The 25,241-nt window shown below is 36.2% G+C and overlaps 1 protein-coding gene across 2 annotated transcripts; it reads left to right on the forward strand.

Moving 5' to 3' along the window:
- The first annotated feature begins 259 nt into the window (after positions 1 to 259).
- Positions 260 to 25,010, forward strand: RASSF9 (Ras association domain family member 9). 2 transcript variants are annotated; one of them, XM_019652281.1, is made up of 3 exons: positions 260 to 641; positions 1,112 to 1,412; positions 23,592 to 25,010. In XM_019652281.1, exons 2-3 carry the CDS (start codon positions 1,366 to 1,368, stop codon positions 24,850 to 24,852), a joined length of 1,308 nt encoding a protein of 435 aa, XP_019507826.1. In that variant the 5' UTR covers positions 260 to 641; positions 1,112 to 1,365; the 3' UTR covers positions 24,853 to 25,010. The 2 variants fall into 2 exon arrangements, with proteins under 2 accessions (XP_019507826.1, XP_019507827.1); XM_019652282.1 differs by lacking the exon at positions 260 to 641 and having other exon boundaries at positions 1,016 to 1,412.
- Positions 25,011 to 25,241: the final 231 nt, after the last annotated feature.

Consider the following 25,241-nt stretch of genomic DNA (forward strand, 5'->3'; position numbering starts at 1 on the left):
GACACCCACTAGCCTGAAGCGTGATTCAGGGTGAATCCACAGTCCTTGGATTTCTTTTCCCTCCTTCCCTGTGCCACGGAAGCCAGGGATTCGAAGTTGGGCAGCAGGAGGGGGAGGAGAGGCAGGGGGGAGGGGAGTTAGGGGGACGAAATCCTAGGCTACACATCCTGGGAAAGTTCCCCGGGGCCGTCGCCCCTGGACAGCGCTTTCCCACGGCCTCGTGGGTTAAGGGAAGCCTGGTCCGCGCTGGGCGGCCCGCCCACCCGAGTCCCCTCGCCCTGCCCTGCCCGGTTGCTCGGGTCGTGGGTTGGAGCTGACGTGGGTCCCAGGGATGCCCGCCACCCTTTGACCTCCACTGAGCGTTGGGAGCTGCCTGATGCCCTCCAGGCGCTTGCTATCTCCGACTAGACTATGTTGAGTGAGGGGCGGGAGCAGACAGTGACTCTTCCCTAAAACTCTCGCACCCCCAAAGGCCCAGTTGATGCCAACGAGGCGGCAGGATTCCGTGTAAATGCGGCGGGAGCCGGACCCTCAATTCCCGCTGGCTCCAATGTCCATGCTGTGATCAGGAGCCCTGCGGTTCTTCAGGTCCTTCAACTTTTGTGAGATGAACTTCAGGAGTGCGGAGGAATGGAGCTGGGGTAAGGTCTTAGGATCATGAACTCGGGGGCTCAGATTCCAGCATGGTCTGTGACCACCTGGATCCGGTCTCCAGCTTCGCTCCTCCTCCACCGTTTTGCAGCCCCGACAGCCCGGGCGGGGGATGTTGGTGTCGAACCCCTAGGCTAGAGCCCTGGGCCCTCTTTCTTGCTGGCCGTGATCAGGTTACTTTTCACAGACTGGAGCTGCCTGGGAAGTGGGGTGTTTACTTTTAAATCCTTTCATGTGTGTTCAGTACACCTTGTGTGGCTGGGTGTGGAAAGGAGGTGGGGGGTGGGGAGAGGGGGTTTTCCAAATCCAGTGAAATTCCCATTCCATAGGCATTACCAGGCCTGTGAGGTTGGCAGTTCTTAAAGTTTAGCAAGTCTGCAAATAAGTACAGAAAACAATAGAGTCCCCCTCCCTTCCTCTCCCTCTTTTTTTCTTTTCCTGCTTCCAAACGCCTTCTTAGAGGCTGAAGCTGGGCAGGTCTCCAAAGGTGCAGCAGCCACAACAATTCCCGCAGTTCAAAGTTAAGCAGCAGTTGCACAACTTCCAACAACTCTCTTAGCCGGCTACTAATGAGCTGGAAGCCAGGAACATCTGAGGAGGTGAAGAGGAAGCTTCCAGTCCTCCCTTCACCCCAGAAATCCAGATATCCCTACCCCCACCCTTCAGATAACTTGGAGATAAGGTCCTCGCTGCTGTTCCAGTGCCTGGCGGACCATGGCTCCCTTTGGAAGGAACTTGCTAAAGACTCGGCATAAAAACAGGTAAAGTCCAGCGCGTGTGTGCTCCCCGGCTTCTATGTGAAGGCATGTGTTCTGTTGCGTTTAGATTCTAATCAGAACTGTTCCTGGGGGACAAAGGTGTAGGGAGTTAGGTCTTTTATTTATACTCACTCTGGGAGGGGAGGATATTGTTCCAGCAACAATGACTGCTGTGGCCAGAGCAAGGATTGCTGAAAATAAAATAATAATTACTTTTTTTTTCCTCTCCTTTTGGCCAGTCCTTGTTCCACAACTAACATCACCAAAATCTCTTTGTGATGCCTTGCTTATTTAAGAGTAGTGGGATGCAAGTTTCATTTTGTTTCAGACAGAATTTTAGTGGATTATAGGATTACATTTTTGATGACGATATAAGTAAAATGCATCAGCCACTAATTAAAATGAAAACACAGCTGCTGATACAATCCAGAAAAGATGCTTTGGCACCCCTTAGAGTGAGTGGGGCATTCCTGAAACTTGTGAAGTTCCTGAAGTGAAAATACCCTGTAGAGAAACTTTTTGTGACCTGATGATTTCAAAAATGTTTAAGAACTTTAGGTGGTTTTTGGCATTAAAGGAGGATTCAACCAGCTGTCCTCCTTAATCTTTATTATTAATATTGTATTTTGATTTGATTTGTTATTTCAAGACTTCAATACCCATAGTGTGTAAATACATTTCTCTCTCTCTCTCTCTCTCTCTCTCTCTCTCTCTCTCTCTCTATTACACACACACACACACACACACACACACACACACACACACACACACACACACAGATTTTTCTTAAGCCAGTATGTGTGTTTTAATCCTATTAAATATTTTATTAACATTTCTATGCAGAAAAAGGTGAGGATAATTTTAGACATGGGCTTCAGTTTTTTAATATATGTATTTTAGCGTAATGGCTTTTCCACAACTCTTCTCTCAATCATGCCTGTTTGTACTTACCATAATTTACTGAGTATAAACTTAAAAATATACAATTACATGGTAGGAAATGATACAATTATTTTAAAGTGTCTTCATGGACAGTATAGAGTGATACAAATTTAAAGTAAATCTCCACACTATTTTGTGCATGAATGCCTACTTGAAACATTTTTAACTCATTCTAAATGTATTCATGATTTAGTTGACTAAGTTTGCTTAAGAAACTAAAACAGCAATAATAATACTATCAAAGAGTCTAGCTTTATTTGCTAATAACTTGGATAATATATCACACATGGTATTTCTGGTAGTTAGTGAAACTTTATGTTAAAATAAAGAAATTGTGTATTCTTAAAAAAATACATTAGAGATAGTTATTAAAAATAGGTTTGTATCTTAGTGGATGTCAGTGCATTAAAAAATATTACAGAAGACTCCCCTTGCCAAAAAGAAGATCCTTACTACTTTTTAAATGATTATTCAGCAACATAATTTTTTAATATGTTTGTTTAAATGCTGTCAAAATATATTTGAAAATTACTTGGGGAAAGTTAATGGTTTTATAAAACAAGCTATATTTCTGACATACTGATCTGATTAGTTCAGGGTTGTTACGTGTGTGTTTATTTTTTTGTTTCGTATTACTATTAATTCAAGAATTTTGTCATTGGTATGCCAAATAGCAATGCAATAAAACTTGGCACGCACCCCCGTGAGTTTCCCTCCGGGGAGTACAAGTCCACTTTCATTACCTCAACTTTGCCGCTGCACCATCTACTCTGCCTATAAAACTAGCTTTCATTCAAGGAGGTGAGTACTTTTTATATGACATTTTCTATGCAAAATTATGAAACAGTGGAAACAAAATACAGTAAAAAATGAGTTTCATAATATTTCAAGTTTCTCTGAGAAAATGGATTGGTGCTCCCAAAGGTGATGCTACTTTTATTAGAAACGTGTTTTGGCAAAGGTGGTAATTGTGAGGATATGTTTAAGTTCCTCTAATAACTGAGGGCTTCCCTTTACAGATTTGTATTTTTCCAATCCTTAAGAAAAATGAAAACCACAGTGGTAGTCGAGAACATAAAAATATGGATATTTCACACTAAGCAGTAAATAAATTATATGGTGTATTGAAATAGAATTTAGATATAGTCTGTGTGTGTGTGTGTGTGTGTGTGTGTGTGTGTGTGTGTGTGTGTTTAGTATTGCTATGGATGAGGCATTTTTGTTCTGTTTTATTTTTTCATCTTCTCAAAGGTAAACTACAGGTGAAACTTAGTTGCATAATTAAATGTATCTATTCTATTTACTGGATTCTATAATGATTTAAATAATCCTACTCAGACATATAGAAACCAAATTATCTTACCTTAAATGATGAGTAATTCATCCTATGATAAAAAAATATGATGGATTATAAAACAGTACTCTGATAACAGCCAGTGCCTTCTTCAAACATATCGTATAAAATTCCTTATAGAAAGTAAAGGGAGAATTTGAGCAATATATTTGTATATGTTGAGATATATAATTTATACAACCAAAAGAACCACTTGAACATAATTTCATCTTTGTCAGAAAGAAAAAACGTGGATCACTAGAAGGAGCATTAGGAATTTGAGATCATAAAATTTTGAGAAATTTGTTTATGGAACTTTCTGCACCCTACTCTCTGTCTTTTCATTTTTATTCACTCCTAGAGTGATATTTAATTACCCAAGATTGAACATCCTGATGTGGTTCTGTAAATATTCCATAATACATGGATAGTTGAGAGTTTTAGAGACAAATGGGACACAAAACTTCAAAGTATAAGGCATAAAATCTTTTGAAAGACACAAACTGTAAAGCTTGGAGAGGCCAAGGCCATATCTGTCTAGTTATCATTGTGTTCTCACACACAGGACAGTTCCTGGCGTGCAAAGGACCTGTAATACAGTTGTTTATATAATTTTGTTAACTAAAATTATAATTTATACTCAAACTAGAAATATAATAATTATTTTATTCTCTATTCATCTGATGTCAGCTGGCATTATATAACAGTGAATATTTTATACAGCATCGGTTGACATTTAATATAATCCAAAGCCCAAGGAGATAGACAAATAATTATATGGATTTCGACCCCATGTTAATCCTACCCTACCAGATAACCTTCTCTAAAGTTTAAAACGTATTTAATTAAAAAAAAATTGGGAAACAGTCTTCAGAAAATTTGAGAATAATACATGGTCACACAATGATTGTATTTGGGCACGCAACATTTTTATGCTTTTCATTTCTAACTTTCATATAAATAAAAGAAATGGGGCCAATCTAAAATCCTTTATGTTCGCTATCAGAATTAATCTTTTACAATTCTGTAACTGTAGTAGCATTTAATAGGAAGAGTACAGTTTTCAGAAGACCTTTTAATCTCAGGAGATGGATTGTTCACTTTGGTTCCAGAGTAATAGAATGTTCTATGACTGAATCCCAAAGATGGATGAGCATCTTCTCATGCAGCTTATTGTTCAACAAGAAGAATAAAAATGTTGGAGAATCTAGATATTTTCTTTTCAAAAAACCATTCGAGTTTCTGAAAATATTTTCTAAAAGTCACTAGGTAGATATCGTTTCTCATATAAAAGCCAAAGAAGCCAATAGTGAAGCCTAACTTCACTTGGTATTCGTATGGACATTCAATAATTGGATTTAGATTATTAACATATTTAGATATTCACAGAGGTTTCATTTGTAAATGTGGTCCTCTTTATATTAGATTCTATTTTCAAGATAATGATTGTTTTAAAAACTAGCGCTACTAAAGAGCAGCCAGCAACTTTTTAAAAAGTTCAGAACAGTAGAATGTCACTGTAAAAGCTTTTGGGGATACTTAGTTGCGAATGATGATTCTTTGGTGTTTTACTTTAAAAAAATTTAGGGACAAAGAATTGGTTGGACCTTTCACCAAACCTTTCTAGAAGCAAGGGAAATGGCAAAATAAAGCAGCAGCGCATGTGTTTCTTGAAAATATAAAAGAGAAGAGTTCATTTAGGTGATTTGTAAATGAACAAAAAATTAACAACGGATATGAAAGGATCTAATCTAGTTAATAAGGCCTTTATAATTATTGTTAAGTACTGTTCAGTTGACTCTTGGCTTTTCCTTGGCTTTTCCTATACCTGTGGACATATGTCTATCCATCATAGGTGATAACAAACTTTGTCATAATATTACCTTGAAATTAAAAGGCTCCAAAAACATATTTGTAATAAACATGTTAGAAGTAAAAACACTGCTCTGTTGTTTATAATTGATACATAAATATTGTACTAAAATTTGATTTTGAATCAATGAGAACATGTCAGGCCACTTTTTTTTTTTTTTTAAGTCAGGTGCTTATATTGCTCCCATAAGTACATCATGCCGCAGACGCTTCATCAGAAGGAAGAATTAAGATTTGTGGTTAGAGTAGAAGTTGCTGGCAAGATGGATGTTTTCTTTTTGTCATTAGAAGTATGGCGATTTATGAATTCTGCAGAAGAGAATATTATGTACTATTTTGTCTAACCTTCAATAAATATTTAAAATCTTCCCAAAACTGGATTCAGAATGACAGATATTTGAGTATGTACAGCTTCTTAGTTCTCAGGAGTTCTTGAAAGAGATTTTCCTTGAGGATACCTGGTAATTTAAGTAGTTAGTAGTTGGCAGCAGACAGCTTATTAGGAACAATGACTGGAATGCTTCATTTCTGGCAAAAATATCCTGAGAGCAGTGGCAGCGGTGAAATTGAGCTCTAGGTTAAACCTCAAATTGTTACTCAAACAACCCTAAGGCAACTTAAAATCCACGACATAAGATATGTTATTATGCACTGTACCAATTCATGAAACATGTCAACGTGAAAAGTTACCTAGTGGATTTTTTTGAAAAAAAAAAGTTTCAAAAGTTTGTAGCTAGTTAATACTTTTGTTTACATAATGTCGTTATTAGCTGGACTGCATGACTTGGAAAGTTTTGATTGGTATGTGGTGTCAGTAGATTTGTTGGCACTTCCAGTAATTTACAAAAATGCAGCTCTCTTTATTTTAGTTCTGACAGTGGAAAAAAGTTGAAGTAGGGGTATGAGTTTACCTCTTCCATGTGCATGTAGATGCCAGTTCTGGAAAAGAAACCTCTTTGTCAAGCATATTGGTTTTCTACAGTGAGACAATATGGTACCTGCACCATGTATATCTGAAAAGAAAAAGTTCAGCTTCCTTCTGTGTCCTAATGTTCTTTAATGTATATTTGCTCAGGAGTTTTTAAAGACATCCTTTTGTCTAAAAACACACAGTACATACAACGTTGATTTCTTAAGAGTCAATTATTTACTTTTTTAAATAGGTTTTGATTCCATTCCTGTGGAGCCTGTTGTAATACTACACCTTCTACAGAAAGTCTGCATACTTGTTTATTGTAATTTAAAGCCATTACTAATGTGAATGGTCACCCAAGGGTGAAGTAATTACTTTATGTGAATTCAATAGAGTCTTGGGAAGATGTTTAGCACTGGCGGTGATAAGCAAGATATTTCAAGGATAAAAATTATCACTGGGTATTAAATATGCTGATAAACAAAGAAAATTTTCCTCAAAGGTTTATGTTTGCAGCCTAGAATGCCCTCTGATTTTTTTTATAAAGTGATTTAAGATAGCTACAAAAAAATTCTTATTCAATATAGACTTATTGAGAGCAGGGTCCTTACCTACCTTGCTCCTTTCTTTGTAATGTGAGTAGGTGTTCCATAAATATTTGTTGATTGAATAAATAAATTCAACATATACTTTCCAAATACAGCTGGTCCCCATACAGTACTTGGATCACAATAAAAGATCAGTACATTAGTGTTGAATACATGTATGGGTAGCTTCAAATGAAACCAGAATTTCAAGGTTGACCTCTTATCATCCCTGATCCTAGGCTCAACTGCTCCTTGCTTTCCAATGGTGAAAAGCCACACCTGACAGATAGTAGGAGAGACTTTACTGGGCTTCTTGTAGAAAACAAACCAAGGTAACTAATTCTTCACTAGCCATACTCTTACTTCTCTTCATGCTCCTTGAAGACAACCAGGCATGTCAACTAGTGAGGTTTGGCAAACCATGGTAGATGGCTACTATACACCCCACTGCTGATTGTGGGACATATCCTCCTTTTGATATAATGGAAATACCAGGGGTGCCAGAAAAATGTATATGCATTTTAAGAAAGGAAAGAGCTGTTTTAAAATTGTAATACTCAATATATACCGATTACAAAAGATGAATGCAAGTCATGTATATACATTGTTTTTGCCCCCCGCCCCCAGGTATGATTGTGAAATATTTGTTTTCTCACATGAAAGAGGGATTTATCCTCTTGTATAATTACAGTTATAAGACAAAGGAAACATGCTAGAAATAGGCAGGAAAACATCTTGATTAAGAATTCCAGCTCCTTAGTCACATAGATCTTAGGTCATATATGAGATATGTCATTATTAGTTATGTGCCCTGGGGTAAATACTTAATCTTCCTAACACAACAACAATAATAATAACATGCGAGAATAAATCTAAGTTTGACAATTGGACGGAGTGCTCTTTAAGTAAAAGAATGCACGATGATGAATAAAAAATATTGCTAAGGTCATTCTGGGGAAGGTCATTCATGAGAAGCTGATAGTGCAAATGAGGCAGCCCTGATGCTTGTTTCATTAGCTTCAGGGTAAATCCACCTCTGCTAACACTTTATAACACTGACTATGTGCCAAGCACTGTTTTAAGTAATTTACATAATACTTAAAATAATGCTGTGAAGAAGGTCCTATTATTTTTCTTATTCTACATCTGAGACATTTAAGGCACAGAGGAGAGCAACCATTATTAAGTGGTAGAAACAGGATTTACATCCATGCTCTTAACCATTACTGTGTATGCCCTTTTTAGGACTAAATTTTGTCCTCTCTAAAATAGACTTAATCCTAAACCATCAAGTAATCTGATTCTATATAAAAGACTAAATGCAGTGTTTGGACATAGTGAAATCTCAATAAATATATTCTTCTTGTTCAGCCGTGTTTGATTAAAAATGCTATGAAGTAATCTCAGTTTTTAATACTTAAACATGGTGTGATATTTGGTGTTTCAAAATCTCAACTTTGACTTACTAAAACTTCTATATCTCCACTAATCTCTTTTCCTCTCTGGATATATAAAGAAGTAAATTACTGAATAAAATTAGAAATGTTAAACAAAACTATCCTTCTATCTTGATGAAGTATATGAATTCTGATGGCTTTTAGGTTTAATTCTCACACATTTTTTAAGCCAAATTGTGAGACCATTAGTGATTTTGCAATGCATAGCATAGCATAGTTTAAAGAATATTTCCATTTGTGTCTTTGTGGAGTTTTGATAAAAAGAAGGGATGCGTAATTTAAATGTTTTCACCTAATCTTTGACTGATAAAGTGAGAGATTGAATTAGATATTTAAAGTCCATTTGGTGTCTAAGCTTCTATAATTCTAAAGCTTCTATACTCTGCAGAGTATAACGTAATTCTTTTGTCCTGCTTGTTTACCTTTTCAAGATAACATAACAAAAATAGAATTACAAGAAGGATATTTTTGTGTGTGATTTTATTTTATCTAAAACTTGATGTCACATAACGTCCACCATGAAAGGTAGCATTATGGTAAAAGTCAAATATGCTTATTTCTACTTATAAACAGATGTGATTAGGTTATAAAATATAATATCTAAGAACTATTGAGTGTTGACTATTTGCTAAGCATTATTTAATTTTAGTAATATTGAATGTTATGAGTAGCTATCTTTTTATTTTATTTCTTTAGGACTGGTAAACTCTGGATTTGGTATTGTAGCAGACATGCAAAGACACAACCCCATTACTAAGAGATTAAACTCCTAATTGAGAAAACAACATTATAGTTAAATATTGCATGCATGAACTTATTTTTAAATCACTCTTCCATGGGAAACTGTCTTTGACAGGGTAGATACAAGCACAATTTTGTACTACAATTAAAATGAGAACATAATCTCTTGGAGTTGAGGAATGCTGTTCCTCTCTAGAGTAGGTGCTCAATAAATGTTTTTGATGGATTCTAAGTAGAAGTATATAAGAGAGAAGAAAATGGAGGTAAAGGAAAATAAAAAGACCGTCATCACAGTTAGATAGCATTTATTAAACTCCCACAGTTAGGTGACAAGCTTGGACAAGAAGAGGGAACACAATAAGATACATAGAAAGGTGTAGGAGGGGGCTGAAACACACAAGGCTAAGGCTGACTCAGATAGGATAATCAAAAGAAAGGAATCTGGAAGCATATAAAAAAATGTTAAGGATGTGTTTATATAACATTGTTAGACTTAGTCAATTGTAGTTGACTGCTGTTCATTCTAATAATATTAAATTGGTCAGTTTATCGTTCCATAGAATTGAGTTATTCTTCTATTTTGCAGATCTTTTAAATTTTAATTTTATTGAAGATAGTGGTCCAACTATCGGGAAATTTTCATGCTCATTAATTATGGTGTGTAATTGATAGCAGTTTTGTGTCTGAAGCTTATTGGTATACTGCACAGTGTATGCTTGTTGGTCTCGATTAATGACTAGGACATTTTATAGCCACCTCAAATACCGTTAGTTATTCTAACGCTACTCATTTACCCCGACCTTTTTTTCCCAATACCTTGGGAATTCCCTACAGCATGGTTAACTGAGGGTATTTATGATACAGCAGCAGGGCATTAGTTTGGGGAGGTCACAGCCTTCCACAGTACAGCCTGAGGATACCTATGTTTAGCTTTGCACATAAAACCTTTCATTTGCCTGGAAGCTCTGAGAGGTGCTATTAAAAAAAAATGTGGATATTTCCATGGGGTAGACATGTAATAACTACAATCTCATATGAATAAAAAATCTGTCACAATTAGAGAAAGCACTATGAAGCCACAGTGGACCTTTGAGATTCCATCTTTTTTAATCGTATAGGAAGATAGGCACTTTATAGCAGTGGACAACAAAGTTTTAGCCTTGTTTTTTTGATGGCCTGTTCTTCTACTCTAGCATTGAAAGTTAAAGAATTTCTTTCTAGAACTATTGATAATAGGTCTGAGACATAGACTAAGTTACTTAAAAAAAAATGTTGATTGTTTTTAGTGGATCTACTTTTAGTTAGGAGAACTTGCTGTAATCACAGTTTAGAGGATTTAGTACAATGGCAGCTTGTGCTATACAATACTTTATGAAGTCTGGGCATGCTATAGTAGGTTTTGCTTTCACTGAGCTTATAGAGTGCAGTGGTGGACAGGCAGATAATAAACAAACAATAAACAACAATTTATGTTTTCAAATATTGTTTCAAACTGGAAATTATAGATAGCAACTACTGTTATAAGTCATTATGGAGGCAGAATTTATAGGAATTCAAAATTGAGTGAACAGGAGCCGTAGAAAATATCAGGATGGAAAAAAGAATTAATGATACCTGCAATGTTGGGCTTGAGTGGGAATATAGTGTATCATCAAAAAGAACAGGAAAAAAGGCAAGGGTAATTTGGGCAGGGAAGGACAACAAGGTGAAGAGTGAAAAAATTTCAAGGTCATTTAAATATTTCCAAATATTCCACCTCCAAACACCTGGTGTTTTGCTGCACCTGAGATGGACCTGTGAAAGCAGCCATTCATCCAACCTCCTCTGATGCCTCCCGGCATCCATGTAGTGCTGATTAATATGGGACATACTGCACTTGGAACGGGACTTTAAAGGCAAAACATACTGGTTTTCCAGCCAGGGCCTTCAAACTGGCCAGTCCTATGGTAAACCCACTCAATCTCCATGAAGCATTTAGCAGCCATCCTTTTAGTGATCCTTAATCATTACCTTTGGTTGAAATTATATGCTTTCAAACATGGCCATCACTTCCATGGATTGTAAATTTATTCTATTTAAAGACTATATTATTGTTACCTTTTTAATCCCCTAGAATCTGACACAGAGTCATTGTTTAGCTACTGGAGTTCAAAGAATATTTTCATATTTAAATACATAAAATCTAGATCTTTGGTGTTGGCAAATATTTTGTGTGTAAAAGGCTACATAATAAATATTTTAGTTTTGGGGGGGCCCTAATGTCACTCACCTCTCAACTCTGTCAGTGTAGTGTGGAAATAATTAAGTGGGCATGACTGTATTACAACAAAACTTTATTTACAAAAAGAGATGGTGGGACATTTGTAAACCCCAGGCCCTAGTTGACTGAGAAATTCCCTTCATTTACCTCCCACGCTTTTTATAACCCCACCTCCCTACCCTCACCCCACCCCAACTCCAAAAAATAAAAGAAACTTAACATCTACAGTCTAGGCACTTAGACTTCAAAGATGACTCGGTCCAGGACCTGTCTAGAAAACTAGGAAAAAAGAAAGTACAAAAGCTATTAATGTTTCTGGGTTCTGTAGAAGCATCAAAAATAGACACCCATTTTCATTTGGACTGGTGAAAGTGGGGTTATTCAGAAAAGGTAAGGAAATTTTCCTAGAAGAAGCAATATTTGAAGCAGAGTAAGAATTAGTCAGATGCAAAAGAAGGAAAATGGTGCTTCAGGCCAAGCAAACAGGTTGTGGAAAATCCTGGTGTGAAAACAAAAGCTTGCATGGCAGATATAGTTCAATCCAGCCTAGGAATAAATAGTGTGCTATATGTGTCAGGTTATCCTCATATTAGATCTGTCAGAGATCAGCAAGGAGTTAGGAATAGCTAGATGAATGTGCACATTAAAGAGAGCTTGGCTATGAGCTGGAGAAATTAAATCATGGAAGGAATCCTAGATCCTAGGATCAGGCAGGAGAGATAGGTGGAGGTGGGGGGAGAGAGAGACAGAGAGAGAGGAGAAGGGGTGAGATGGAGAGGAAGAGCAGTAAAGAGACTTAAAATGAAGGACTTGGGAGCCATTTAAAGATTTTAATCAAGAAAGGCACACAACTAGACTGCAGTTTAAAAGGGCAGCTTGGCAATATTATGGAGCAAAAATGTGAAGTGGGCGAGAGTTTATAATACAATATGTATAATATGTAACAGCTTACCACAGTAATCTATTGTAAATCTTAGAGTTGTCTGAACTGTAGTAATGGTGACAGATATGAGGGCACATATTTGAGATATTTGGGAAGAAAAATAAAACAGGAATGAGAGAAAAGAATCTAGGAAGATTCCCAATTTTCAAGTTTGAGAGAAAGGGGGGATAGTGATTACATTCAGTAAGATGAGAAATCAAGAGATAGAATAGTTTGGGATATGAGGAGATTGGATGATGAATTAGTTTTGATGGGTCAAATTTGAAGTGTCTGTGGGTTATACAAATATATCAAGTAAATGTGCAGAACAGAAAGTTGGGAATATGGGTCTAGATCTCAAGAGCAAATAATTCGATTTGGGAGCTATCATCATGCAATTGGTTGATAAAGGTGTGGGAGCTATTACAGTCACCCATAAAATATGTATAGTGAGACAAGAAATGAGTCACAGGAAACTGGGGAATGCCAATTGTATCAGTTATCATTTACTGCATAATAAAACATCTTAATAATCAGTGGCTGAAAACCAAAATTTATTATTTGTCATGATTTTGTGGGTAAACTGGGTGGTTCTGCTGGCTTCACCTGGGCTCTCTCATGAGCTGTGGGTTGGCTGAGAGCCAGGTTCAGACAGATCAACCAAGATGGCTGGGTCGCAGTATCTGTATGGTCTTTCCTCTCAGGCTACTTCATCAAGCAGCAGTCTCAGAGCAGCATTCCAGGATGAAGAAAGCAGACACTGCAAGACTTCTTGAAGAGTGGACTCCAGAACTTACACGATTGTCACCACATTCTATAGGCTATACATAGCATGTCCGAAGTTCTATTCAAGGGAGAAGAAATAGACTCCATCTCTTTTTTTTTTTTTTTTTAAGATTTTATTGGGGAATTGGGGGAGGGGAACAGTGCTGGGGAATCGGGGGAAGGGGAACAGACAGGTTGCTGTCATTTTTGTTCTTCAGTCTAGTTGTGGAGGATGTTGCTTCACTGGCCCATGTTGGTATTATCATTGCGCTCTTCCCAGGTGAGGCAGATCAGTTGCCGGTCTCTGGATGGCCGCTCATGGTAGCTCGTGGGGACTCGCACTGGCTGCCGGCCACTCACACTGGCTGCCAGCCACTCATGGTAGCTTATGGCAGCCCACTGCAGCTTCACTGCAGCCTATGCCATCGCTGGCGACTCACGGCAGCCCAGCTCCAGGTTGAGCGGTTGTTCATCATCTTAGCTGTAGAGGGCGCAGTGTCACTGGCCCTCATGTGGGATCCGAACTGGGGCCCTGCTGCTCAGAACTGGCATCCCAAGCCAGCTCTTAACCAATGCGCCACTCGGCCGGCCCTAGACTGCATCTCTTGATGGAAGGAGCTGTGAGGAATTTTTGACCATGTCTACATGACACCTACATTTATTGAATGTGCAAAGGGAGCAAAACTAGTGTGGGAACTGAGAAGACGCTAGAAAGGTAAAGGAAGAACCATGGAGAGTGAAATCTAGAAGTCAAACAATGGCAAGAACAGAAGGGGAAAGGTCACAGTGCATAATATTACAGAGGCCAAAATGGCTACTGGGTTTGGCAGTTAGGAGATCTCTGATAAACCTAAGGAAAAAAAGTCTATCTATTGGGGGTGTGTAGGATGGAAGCATTTTATGGTGGATTGTTGTTATTGTAAAGTGATAAACTTGTGAAAGTGATTGTGAATTGCTGTTGGTGTTTGTGAAGGAAAGATAGTTGAGGTGAGTGAATATGTGGTCAAATGATGGTTACTATAATGTGACAGGACAATAGGAACATGTAGAAGATAAAAAGAGTTTGAAAAAGGATGAATTATGAAGCAAAGTCCAGAGGAGGTGGAGACAGTGAAATTCAGAGCATATTTAAGAGTTTAAAATTTGGAGGGGAAGGTGAATGGGCATGAGATACTTTTGATATAGATGACCAGTGTTTTTCTCTTATCAATGATGTTTTTCAAGTATCTCCGTTTCCTTAACAAAATGACATCACAAGCCCTGGTATAGTCTTGTTTCTACAAGTTATTAATTTGTTGTTGCCCTTTAAGTAATTTGTTTATGACTAATGTGAAGTGCTGCTTAGTTTAGACAAAATTTCCAGTTGGAGGTCACATTTTATTATAGTTTATTATAAAGTATGTTCAGAAAATCAAAGCCAGAGATAAAGGAACTCATCTTGTATTTCCTGCTTTCCTACAGATAATTCAAATTCTTACATATTTCTAGTGCTATTCAAATATGCCAACATATCTCAGAATACATTTAGAGAGCAAAGAGTAAGTGGCTGCAGGCAGGTACAAGCTGAAAATCACCATCATTAGGAAATGTCTTCCCCTCAGAAGGCAAAACCAATCATGGACTTAGCTGCCAAAAGGAAAACGAATGTTAATTGTTGACATAACTACAGCTATCATTAAACTAAATATTCAGGCTAGGTCACTTTCCTTTAATAAATATACTTATGCTTTGTTGTTATGAAATATTTCTCTACAAAGTACAGATCAATAAGGAAACTTTAGGTATTTACCAGGCCCAGGTAACACCTGGGAAGTAAGCACTAGCTTTTCCAATGAGATTAGATATTTTCTTAGCATTTGATCTGGTAAATACCACATGTTAAATATTTACATTTTGATTATAATCAATTTCCGGAATCTGAACTATGAACTTAGTTTACTTAACTCCCAGCAGTCTCCAATTCACATTCTTTACACATTCCCTTCCCTTTTCTGTGTTTATGGGAATTATGTATTATAGGTACTCTGCAATTATGGAATGTCTAGGATTTTTCTTATCCTCCATGACTGGTGTGTATTATTACTTTCTAGAAAATTAAACTCGTATTACTAGAGGATAAAACTAAGGATATATATATATATATATATATATATATATATATATATATAATTTTCAGGTTAATTTTAATGAATTAACTGTCCCAATTTTTCATAGACATAGTCCTTTTCTAAAGGACTCAAATTTTAAAACTATTTTAATAAAATGTTATGGTTTGTGTTTAGTGAAAACTTACAAACAGCATATATTCTGGTTGTGTTCCTTGCTATGGCTTTGAATTGCATAGTGATATTAGGATAAATTAAACTATCTTTTGAGGAATATAAATGTGTTTTGAGGTTTAATAAAAAATTTGGACACATTAATTGCATTATGTGTTAAAAAAATATTAGGGACACAATTCTCATTTCCCTATTGAACGGGAATTTTTACTGAAAAGCATTATGCAGTTTCAACTGCATGAAAAAAAAACATGACAATATCTTAACTTGGCCAAAAGGCTGATAAAACGTAAAATAGTGTAGCCCTTGCTTTGTATTTAGCAATGAGAAAGCACAAATAACCAGATGTTTTTTATATTGTGTCATATGCCAATTCATTTGAATAATAGCGACTTCAGGACAGTATTAGAGTACAGATTGCCTTCTGAATAACCAAAACACGACAATGTTATGTTCAGTGTTATTATTGACGAGGTGGTTTTAAAAGCTGTTTCTGACTTGTCTAGGCATATCTTATATGCCTGTAACTTCCCCAGCCTTAACTAAGCGATAGAGATTTTTTTTTCCTCTCATTTCCCATGAGATGGGAACTTCCATCTCATCTTGTAAAGACTGCAGGTATTGTCTTGGCTTCTTACCCCAAATTGTGGGTGTTTAGAAACCTCCATTCCTAATTCTGGTCTTTGTTCCCTCTGTGGAGAGCTGAATAGACTATAAAGAAGAGAGAAATACAATGGAAACCCCTTCTGCTGGCCCCCAGCCCCCACCACACCCCTGGCATGGCATTGCTTCTTGGCCATTCCCATCAGATCATTTCATCTACACATCTTTTTACCCCGAAGTGCACACCCCATAGTGTTCAAATACTATTTCTTAATGAAGAAGGAAGACTTACTAGTCCATGAATCTAAGTTTTTTTCCTGAACTAAAACCAACCCTATTCTAAATAAGGATTGGGTTCTATAGCATCTAAATGCAAATATCAGTGTTCCTTAGGGCCATCTCTGGGATTAATAGAGTGAAACCCAGTTGGGCAGGATTAATAATAACAAGTATAAAGATTGGCTATGGGGTAAAAGGAGAATACAAAAGTTCCATTTGTACTGCATTAAGTAGACTGCCAATTTTCATCATTTATTTTAGACTACTTGAGATTAGAAAGGTTTCCCTTGTTTGTAACTTTTGCTTTCATATATTTTACTATTAGTTGCTCCAGAGATGTAAGAAAAAAGGGTAAAGGTGAAGCTGCAATGAAAGTATATTTTGTTGGAAACCTGGAACTGAATTCCTCAACAGCACCACTATTGACATTTTTGGCTGCATAATTCTTTGCCATGAGGGTGCTGTTCTGTGCAAAGTAGGATGTTTATGTTCCTGGCTTCTACCCACTAGATGCTAGTAACACCCTCAGACCCTAATGTGAGAGCTGAAACTGTCTCCACACATTGTAAAATGTTTCCTGGGTGTCAAAATCACCCCTGGTAGAGAACCACTGGTTTAGGAGGAGAGAACCTTCAGTGTAAAGAATAAGTAATGGTAATTGAAAAGAAACAGAACAGTCTTTGGGCAGCGGGTCAAGACTCACATATTTCCCCAAAGATTCACAGTTTTTTATTCTTCGATCAGATATATCCTTCCCTTAAATCTCCAGGCACAGGTGCCACCAATAGCTTGGAAATGAAAAAGCTCTACCTTTTGATTTCAAGCATAGAGTGTGGCTCTGCAGGGTCAAGCAATAAAAAACATTCCCTGTCAAATCACTCCTATACATAGCAGCTAGATAGTGCCAGTATCATGCTTTCCAGGCTGGCCTAGGAAATGATTGTATCAGGTTCTATGAGAAAATACACTCAGAAGTCCAAATAGTTTCCATAAATATCTATAGCTTGCATTCTATATATACTTGGTTTTAGAAGCATTTTGTGTATTTATTCTTGATTACTAATTTATCATTTTAATGATTTTTGTTTTGAAAGTAGGGCTTAGTATGAAATATTTGTCCTGATAAGTTTATCCATCAAATTTCAATGGGACTTCAATGTCTATTATATATAGGAAGAAATGTTGCCCTTGATTTATTCTCCTGTATCCCAACTTCAGTGTCTTTTTCCTCTGTACTACTGAATAAAGATGGTCAAATATTACCCATTTATTTCTGCCAGAATCCTTTTCTTGTAAATATATAGACACAATGTGTTATGAGATCTTCAATTTGGCATTGAAATTTCATATTAAATATTTTATCTTAAAACTTCCAAGATATGAAAAGCTTATTTATTCCCTAATGCTTTGTACAAAATAGACACTCAGTAGAAGTTTGTTGAAGAAATATTTGTATTAACATTTCAGTTGTACTTGTAAGCCAACTCATCTTAATTCTGTGTAATTGTTTTTGCGATATTAAAATTATTTATCAATAGGGAGATATTTTAAGGTTTCTGATTGACAGAATAAATGCAAAAAGTGTCATATTTAATTTTCACTGTTATTTCAGAGTGAATATTAAAAAGTACTTGAAGTGAGGGTAACGCATGCTGTTAAAGTGTTTGATTTAGCATGTAAGTTTTCTTATATTTTTGATGAGGATATTATAAAAAGGAAAAATGGAATAATGAAAAAGTTGTAGAAGAATAATCATATATACATGTATATTAGTAAAATGAGCTTCATTAGCACAGTCTTAATTAAAATCAGTTATAAATCAGAGGGACATTAAAAGCATTCTCAGATTATATTCATGATATTTTAAAATGTCTCTTATTAGCTCAAGAGTTATATTGATGTGTACATGAAAAAATATTGACTAGTTGAAACAGGTGTAAAAATATTATGGGATAGGTTGGAAAGTATTTGTAAAATAATATTTTTAACTACTGTAGCAAGTTCAATAATGCTACTGAATAGCAATACTAAAAACACTATTCCCTGCTCGGCATTAAATAATAACAACAGTAATTTTATTATGAGTGTTAGTAACCTATATTTACCTAGGTTTTAAAATAATTTTTGAAGCACTTTTATCCTTTCTCTTATTTGATATTTTCAGCAAACTTGTGAGAAATGTGAGTCAGATATGTACATTGCAGTGTTACAGTGAGGGTTACAGAGGATTAGACAAAAAGTGATTTATCAGAATTCAAAATGACTGTTAGTGATAATTAAGATGGAATCATAAATTTAAAGTCCATTTGCCCCCATTATACTTTATTGCAAATTTCACAAATGAATCTTATTAATGTTTCAAAGGGAACACTGAATTAAAGCATTTAATACTGTAATATTATGATTTTTCATTTTCTTCTGTATATATAAATTATTTTCAAGTATACTTTGTGAGTATAAACTATTTCAAAATAAATTAAACAGAAGTGTGCTAAGCAACAAAACAATATTTCCATGAGGACCTTAGGGCATATTCAATATTATCAATTTTTTGTGTGTGTTTTTAAAATTATTTTTTGTGGTATGGCTTTATTTAAATATAATTCACATACCCTATAATTCCTCAATTAAAGTGTACAAGTCACTGGTTTTTAATATATTCACAGAGTTGTGCCACCATCACCACAATCAATTTTAGAACATTTTTATTGCCTCAAAAAGAAACCCACTACCCTTTAACTGTAATCCCTAATTCCCTCATCCTTCCCAGCCCTAAGCAACCGCTAATCTGCTTTCTCTGTAATTTCGCCTATTCTGGACCTTTCACATAAATAGAGTCACATAACATGTGGTCTTTTGTGACTAGATTCTTTTACTTAGCATGAAGTTTTCAAGGCTCATCCAGGTTATAGCATATATCAGTGCTTTATTCCTTTTTATGACTGAGTAATATTCCATTGTATGAATGTACTACATTTGGTCTATTCATTAGCTAATTTGGGCTACTATAAATAATGCAAATAATGCAATAATAATAATGCAAATAATGCAAAACCTTGTACACAAATATTATAAAATTTAATAAAGTATTAAAATAAATATATAACTAAAAAGTATGTGCATGAACAATGCAAATATATACTGCATAATTATAGATGTAGTATAATATATATTTAGAATTGTCGTAAAATATGTTGTTGAATAGTGTTTCAAATTACTTTTAATACAGCTTCAAATGAGTGAAACAGTGAAAGATGATTGTGTGAAACAGTTATGTATTGATGGGAGTCAGAGTTTAGACATTGAGAGCATTATTTATTTTTTTATGAACCATTCTTAAAGTAGACAAACTAGTTCAAATCAAGTCAAAACAAAACCATAATCTTATTCAACTTCCCCCTAATAAACATACACAGAGCAAAGCAAAACAAAACAAATTACACTCTTAGGCAAGCAATGTATGTATTTATTTTTATTTTGTTGCATCAGAATTGGAGGTTATATGTTTCAACTACTACAATAGATTTGAATAATTAGGTAAGAACTGTTTGTTTCATTATATTACATGACAAAATAATTTATCTAGTCTAAGTTTGTATTTTTAATCTTTGTTGTGTATGTGTTTATAGATGTCATTATTTACACTAGATACTAAATTTCCAACTGTTGAGAAGGGAACATTTTATTTAGTCTAAGTTCTAATGTTAAATTCTTTATATCAGATGACTACGTTTGCATGGGCTTGTGATGAAATGAAGGTAATTATTTCTAAAAAGTAGTGATTAAGATTTCTAAATTGGTTTAATTTTGATGAATATTTATTTTACCTTTGTATATTTTTTATTTGAATGTTCTTTATTTAAAAAATGAAATGAAGCTGAGGGTCGGTCATCAGTCTAGCTTCTAGGAACCACTGATGTAATAAGAAAGTTAACACTGGAATTGACACTAACGTGTTCCCTTCCTAATTCGAGCACTTTTCCCACAATAGGCCAGGGACACTGTCTTATAAATCGTATATGTCTTTATATCACCCACGTGTCCATGACAGTGCCAGACACGAGGAAGTGCTCAGAAAATATCTGTCCAATTAATATACAGAAACTCAATTGAAGCCATATGACAAAATAAATACAGTTTTCAAAATCCTAAGCCTGATACAAAGTAGAATTTAAACACAATGAAGCTTATACTAGGTATGAAAGATTTATTGTTTAAATTCACTAATGAATGCTCATCACTTAAAAATGTTTAGTCACGTGGCTGAATTTTTAAAAATTATCCTGTTTGAATGATGGTTGTGAAATTTTCTCAAAATATTTAGAATTAAGTGAGCCAAGAAAATACAAGGACATTTAGTGTCTACCTAAAATACATACATACATACATACATACATACCAAAAAAAGCGTTACAACCAGGCTGTGAGGTTGCTAATAAAGGCATTAATTTTCTCATATGTGATATGCAAATAAAAATATCTTACTAGATTGTGCATCATGACCATTAGTGCCACATTATCCACATAAGCTGAAAACAAGCAGATCGCTAAGGAAAGTCATAATATACAACAACTTGATCCTTCCAAAACAAGGATTCCAATTGGAATAGGGATCATGAAAGTATTGGGGAATTTTCATATACACTATTATTATTATTCTACTATACTAAAGAATTCCTTGATCTCTGCCTCCCAGTCTTCTTCACATGGTTGAAGATGTTATATGTCATGTGTCATCCTTTGCTACAGACCCAGAACCGATCTTGCCCACCCAGAAAGTGGGACAGAACATTGAGAACACTCTAAGTAGATGACAATATCAGCTTTTATATATATATATACATATATATATATATATATATATATATATATATATGTATATATATATATATATATGAGAGTTTTGTCAGCACCGAGGTCGAACAGAAATCCCTTTTATAACATCAGAGCAGNATATATATATATATATATATATATATATATATATGAGAGTTTTGTCAGCACCGAGGTCGAACAGAAATCCCTTTTATAACATCAGAGCAGGAACAATGTGAATATGAAGAAGGCACAGGAAGTAACACATTTCCACACACTTTTCTTCAGGGCTGGCCATTGGAAAAAGTCCTTCCCTGAACAGCTGAGTGCTCAGATGGGGCACGATGTTTCTATTGTTAACAAAGTCTAAGTTACAAGATGAAGTTCTTAAAAATATTTTTATTTTATGATTTTTTCCAATTTAACCCATATGTCTAAATCATCAAACTTGTAACCTTGTTTTTATTGTGTAATTGTTAGAACTGCTCTCGGAGCTGGCTTTTTTCCTTGGATTGGAATCCTCAGTTACTAAAATCCCTTGTGCTTTAGCTCCTTTATCTGTAAAATGGTGACAATGTCATTGCCTACCTTACAGAATTGTGAGGATTAAATGACTTAATAGATGTAAGACCTTAGAACATTGCCTGGTACATATTAAATGTTTTATAATTGATGTTTATGACCTTTATTGGTGCTTATTTTTTAATAGGATTTCTTTTAGAGTTTAACACTAAAACATATTATAAAATAAAGAAGTCCTTAGTTTTAGCATCATAGCTATTCCCATTCTCTCATAAGATTGATAATTATGATAATTACTCAGTTTTGTTAGTTTTTGGTTTTCTTTTAAATATTTTTATTGGGGAATTGGGGTATGGGGACAGCGCTGGGGAATTGGGAGGGAGGGGAACAGACAAGTTGCTGTCCTTTTGTTCTTCAGTCAAGTTGTGGAGGATGTCCCTTCACTGGCTCAAGTTGGCACCATCATTGCGCTCTTCCCAGGTGAGGCAGATCAGTTGCCGGCTTCTGGACAGCCACTCACTGCGGCTGCTGGCTGCTCACGCTGGCTGCTGGCTACACATGGTAGCCCATGGTAACCCACTGAAGCAGGGGCTGCAGCCTACGCTGTCGCTGACACCGGCGCCTGCGACTCACGGCAGCCCAGCTCCAGGTTGAGCTGTTGTTCAGCATCTTAGCTGTAGAGGGCAGTGTCACTGGCCCTCATATGTGGGATCCGAACCGGGGCCCTCTGGCATCCCAAGCCAGCTCTTAACCTATGTGCCACTAGGCTGGCCCAGTTTTGTTAGTTTTTGACCAAGCCTTCCTGCCTTTACATTTTGCCCCTCTTACAGTCCATTCCATAAACAGAAACCAGATATACTTAAAGCATAAATTAGATCATATTCCTCCTCTGCTTAAAACTTTCCCTTGCCTTCTCATTAAAACTGGAACAAAATCCAAATACGTTACCATGGCCTGCGAGTCTAGGTTTTTCTGCTGTGTCCCATCACTGGTCATTTGACTTTTCTCTCCCACCAGCAATAACTCCCAACTCCACTCTTCTCAGCCTCCATTTATTAATGCATTCGCATTCTTTGTGTCCCTTGAACACACTTCATGGCCCCAGTACCTCTGTTTACTCCTTTGGGAATTCTTTCCTTAGGCCTCCCATTGCCGCCTCATAATTTATGTCCCTGTTCATGTATCACCTTAGAGAAGTCTCTCCTAAACACTAAATAAAACTGACTTCTCCTTCTTCCAAGTTATTCTCTATCCCTTTATCCAGTTTAATATTCTTTCTAGCGTTTACCATTATCTGATGTTACATTAATTACACATTTGTGTCTTTTACACATTTCATCTAATGACACATTTCATCTCTTATTTATTGTAGTAGTTTTAGAATCTTCAGACATATCTGGCACATGGTTGGCATGCAATAAACATTTGTTGAATAAAAGAATGACAATTTTTAATAATGGACTATTTTCCACTCTATGACTCCAATATCATTTCATCCTACCTACTTATGCTTCCATGGTCCTTCTCTAGTCCTAAGTCTCCAGCAGTAAAAGTCTTATTCTGTCTCCTCTTATGCATCTCCATTTTGATTATTGTCTTAACTCGAGCAGTTCTAACTAGTTTTATTATGTCTGACTTCTAAAGCTAAATTAGTCTCAGGTATCTTTGATGACAGTTTGCTCTTTCTGGAGCCCACTAGGAAATAAAAAGGAAATTAAGATATTTTTCATGGTTTTAAGAATTTTTTTTTTTTCTTGCAGCAGTAAAACTTCTGATTCTTATGTAGTGTCAACCTCAAAATGCATCTCTCCTTAAGGGTATTAAAGTTAAAACATCTTTCTGAGTTTACACAGTTGATGACAGAAATATAATGTGCTTTGTTATTCTTGCAGATCTCCAATTAAAGACATGGATTCAGAAGAGAAGGAAATTGTGGTTTGGGTTTGCCAAGAAGAGAAGATTGTCTGTGGTTTAACTAAACGCACCACCGCTGCTGATGTCATCCAGGCTCTGCTTGAAGAACATGAGACGACCTTTGGAGAGAAACGATTTCTTCTGGGGAAGACCAGTGATTACTGCATCATAGAAAAGTGGAGAGGCTCAGAACGGGCCCTTCCTCCTCTTACTAGAATCCTGAAGCTTTGGAAAGCATGGGGGGATGAGCAGCCCAATATGCAGTTTGTTTTGGTTAAAGCCGATGCTTTTCTACCAGTTCCCTTGTGGCGGACAGCTGAAGCCAAATTAGTGCAAAACACAGAAAAACTGTGGGAGCTCAGCCCAGCAAATTACATGAAGACATTACCACCAGATAAGCAAAAAAGAATAGTCAGAAAAACTTTCCGGAAACTGGCGAAAATTAAGCAGGACACAGTTTCCCATGATCGAGATAGTATGGAGACCTTAGTTCATCTGATAATTTCCCAGGACCATACTATCCATCAGCAAGTCAAGAGAATGAAAGAGCTGGATCTGGAAATCGAAAAGTGTGAGGCCAAATTCCACCTTGATCGGGTAGAAAATGATGGAGAAAATTATGTCCAGAATGCATATTTGATGCCCAGCTTCAGTGAAGTGGAGCAAAAGCTAGACCTGCAGTGTGATGAAAACCAGATTCTAGAGGACCTGAGCGAAAGTGATGGGATCGTACAGCTGGAGGAACAACTAACATATTACAGAATGCTCATTGATAAGCTCTCTGCTGAAATAGAAAAAGAAGTAAAAAGTGTTTGCACTCAGATGAATGAAGATGCACCAGGGGCAGCTGCAAGTGAACTCGAAAGTTCTAATTTAGAAAGTGTTAAGTGTGATTTGGAGAAAAGCATGAAAGCTGGTTTGAAAATCCACTCTCACTTGAGTGGCATCCAGAAAGAGATTAAATACAGTGACTCACTGCTTCAGATGAAAGCAAAAGAATACGAGCTCCTGGCCAAGGAGTTCGGTTCACTTCATGTTAGCAACAAAGATGGCTGCCCGCTAAAGGAAAGCAGAGTGCAGGAGCCTGAGGTCCCCAACAGCAGTGGGGAGGCACCTTCCTTTACTCAAAGAGTATTTCACATGTATACAAATGACACAGACTCGGACACTGGTATCAGCTCTAACCACAGTCAGGACTCGGAGACAACTGTAGGAGACGTGGTGCTGTTGTCAACATAATTTGAATGGCTTCTTTCTGACCTACTTTAGTGTTGTTCGTGTTTGTTTAATTTAATAGAAAACTTTATTCTAAATATTGCATTCTAAAAAATAATGTAAGTCATGTTAAACTATCAGTAGTTAATAAAAACTAGAGAAATTCATAAGTTTGTTTTTGATTTACGATGCCCAATATGACCTAATTGTTACAAGTTCAAACGAAGAACTGTTTTCAGGAACGCAGCACAAATCGCTTGCAGGTGTATAACAGAAATAATCTGGTGGGAATGATAGTGTCCCACAACTTCTACAAGAAATGATTTCTACACACTTAAAACTAATTCTTAATATTAGACAGTCGATATATGGAAACAATAGAGATGAACAAGTAAAATTAAAATGTGCTGTAA

The sequence above is a fragment of the Hipposideros armiger genome, unplaced genomic scaffold, assembly GCF_001890085.2.
Source record: "Hipposideros armiger isolate ML-2016 unplaced genomic scaffold, ASM189008v1 scaffold_177, whole genome shotgun sequence".
Lineage (NCBI taxonomy): Eukaryota > Metazoa > Chordata > Mammalia > Chiroptera > Hipposideridae > Hipposideros > Hipposideros armiger.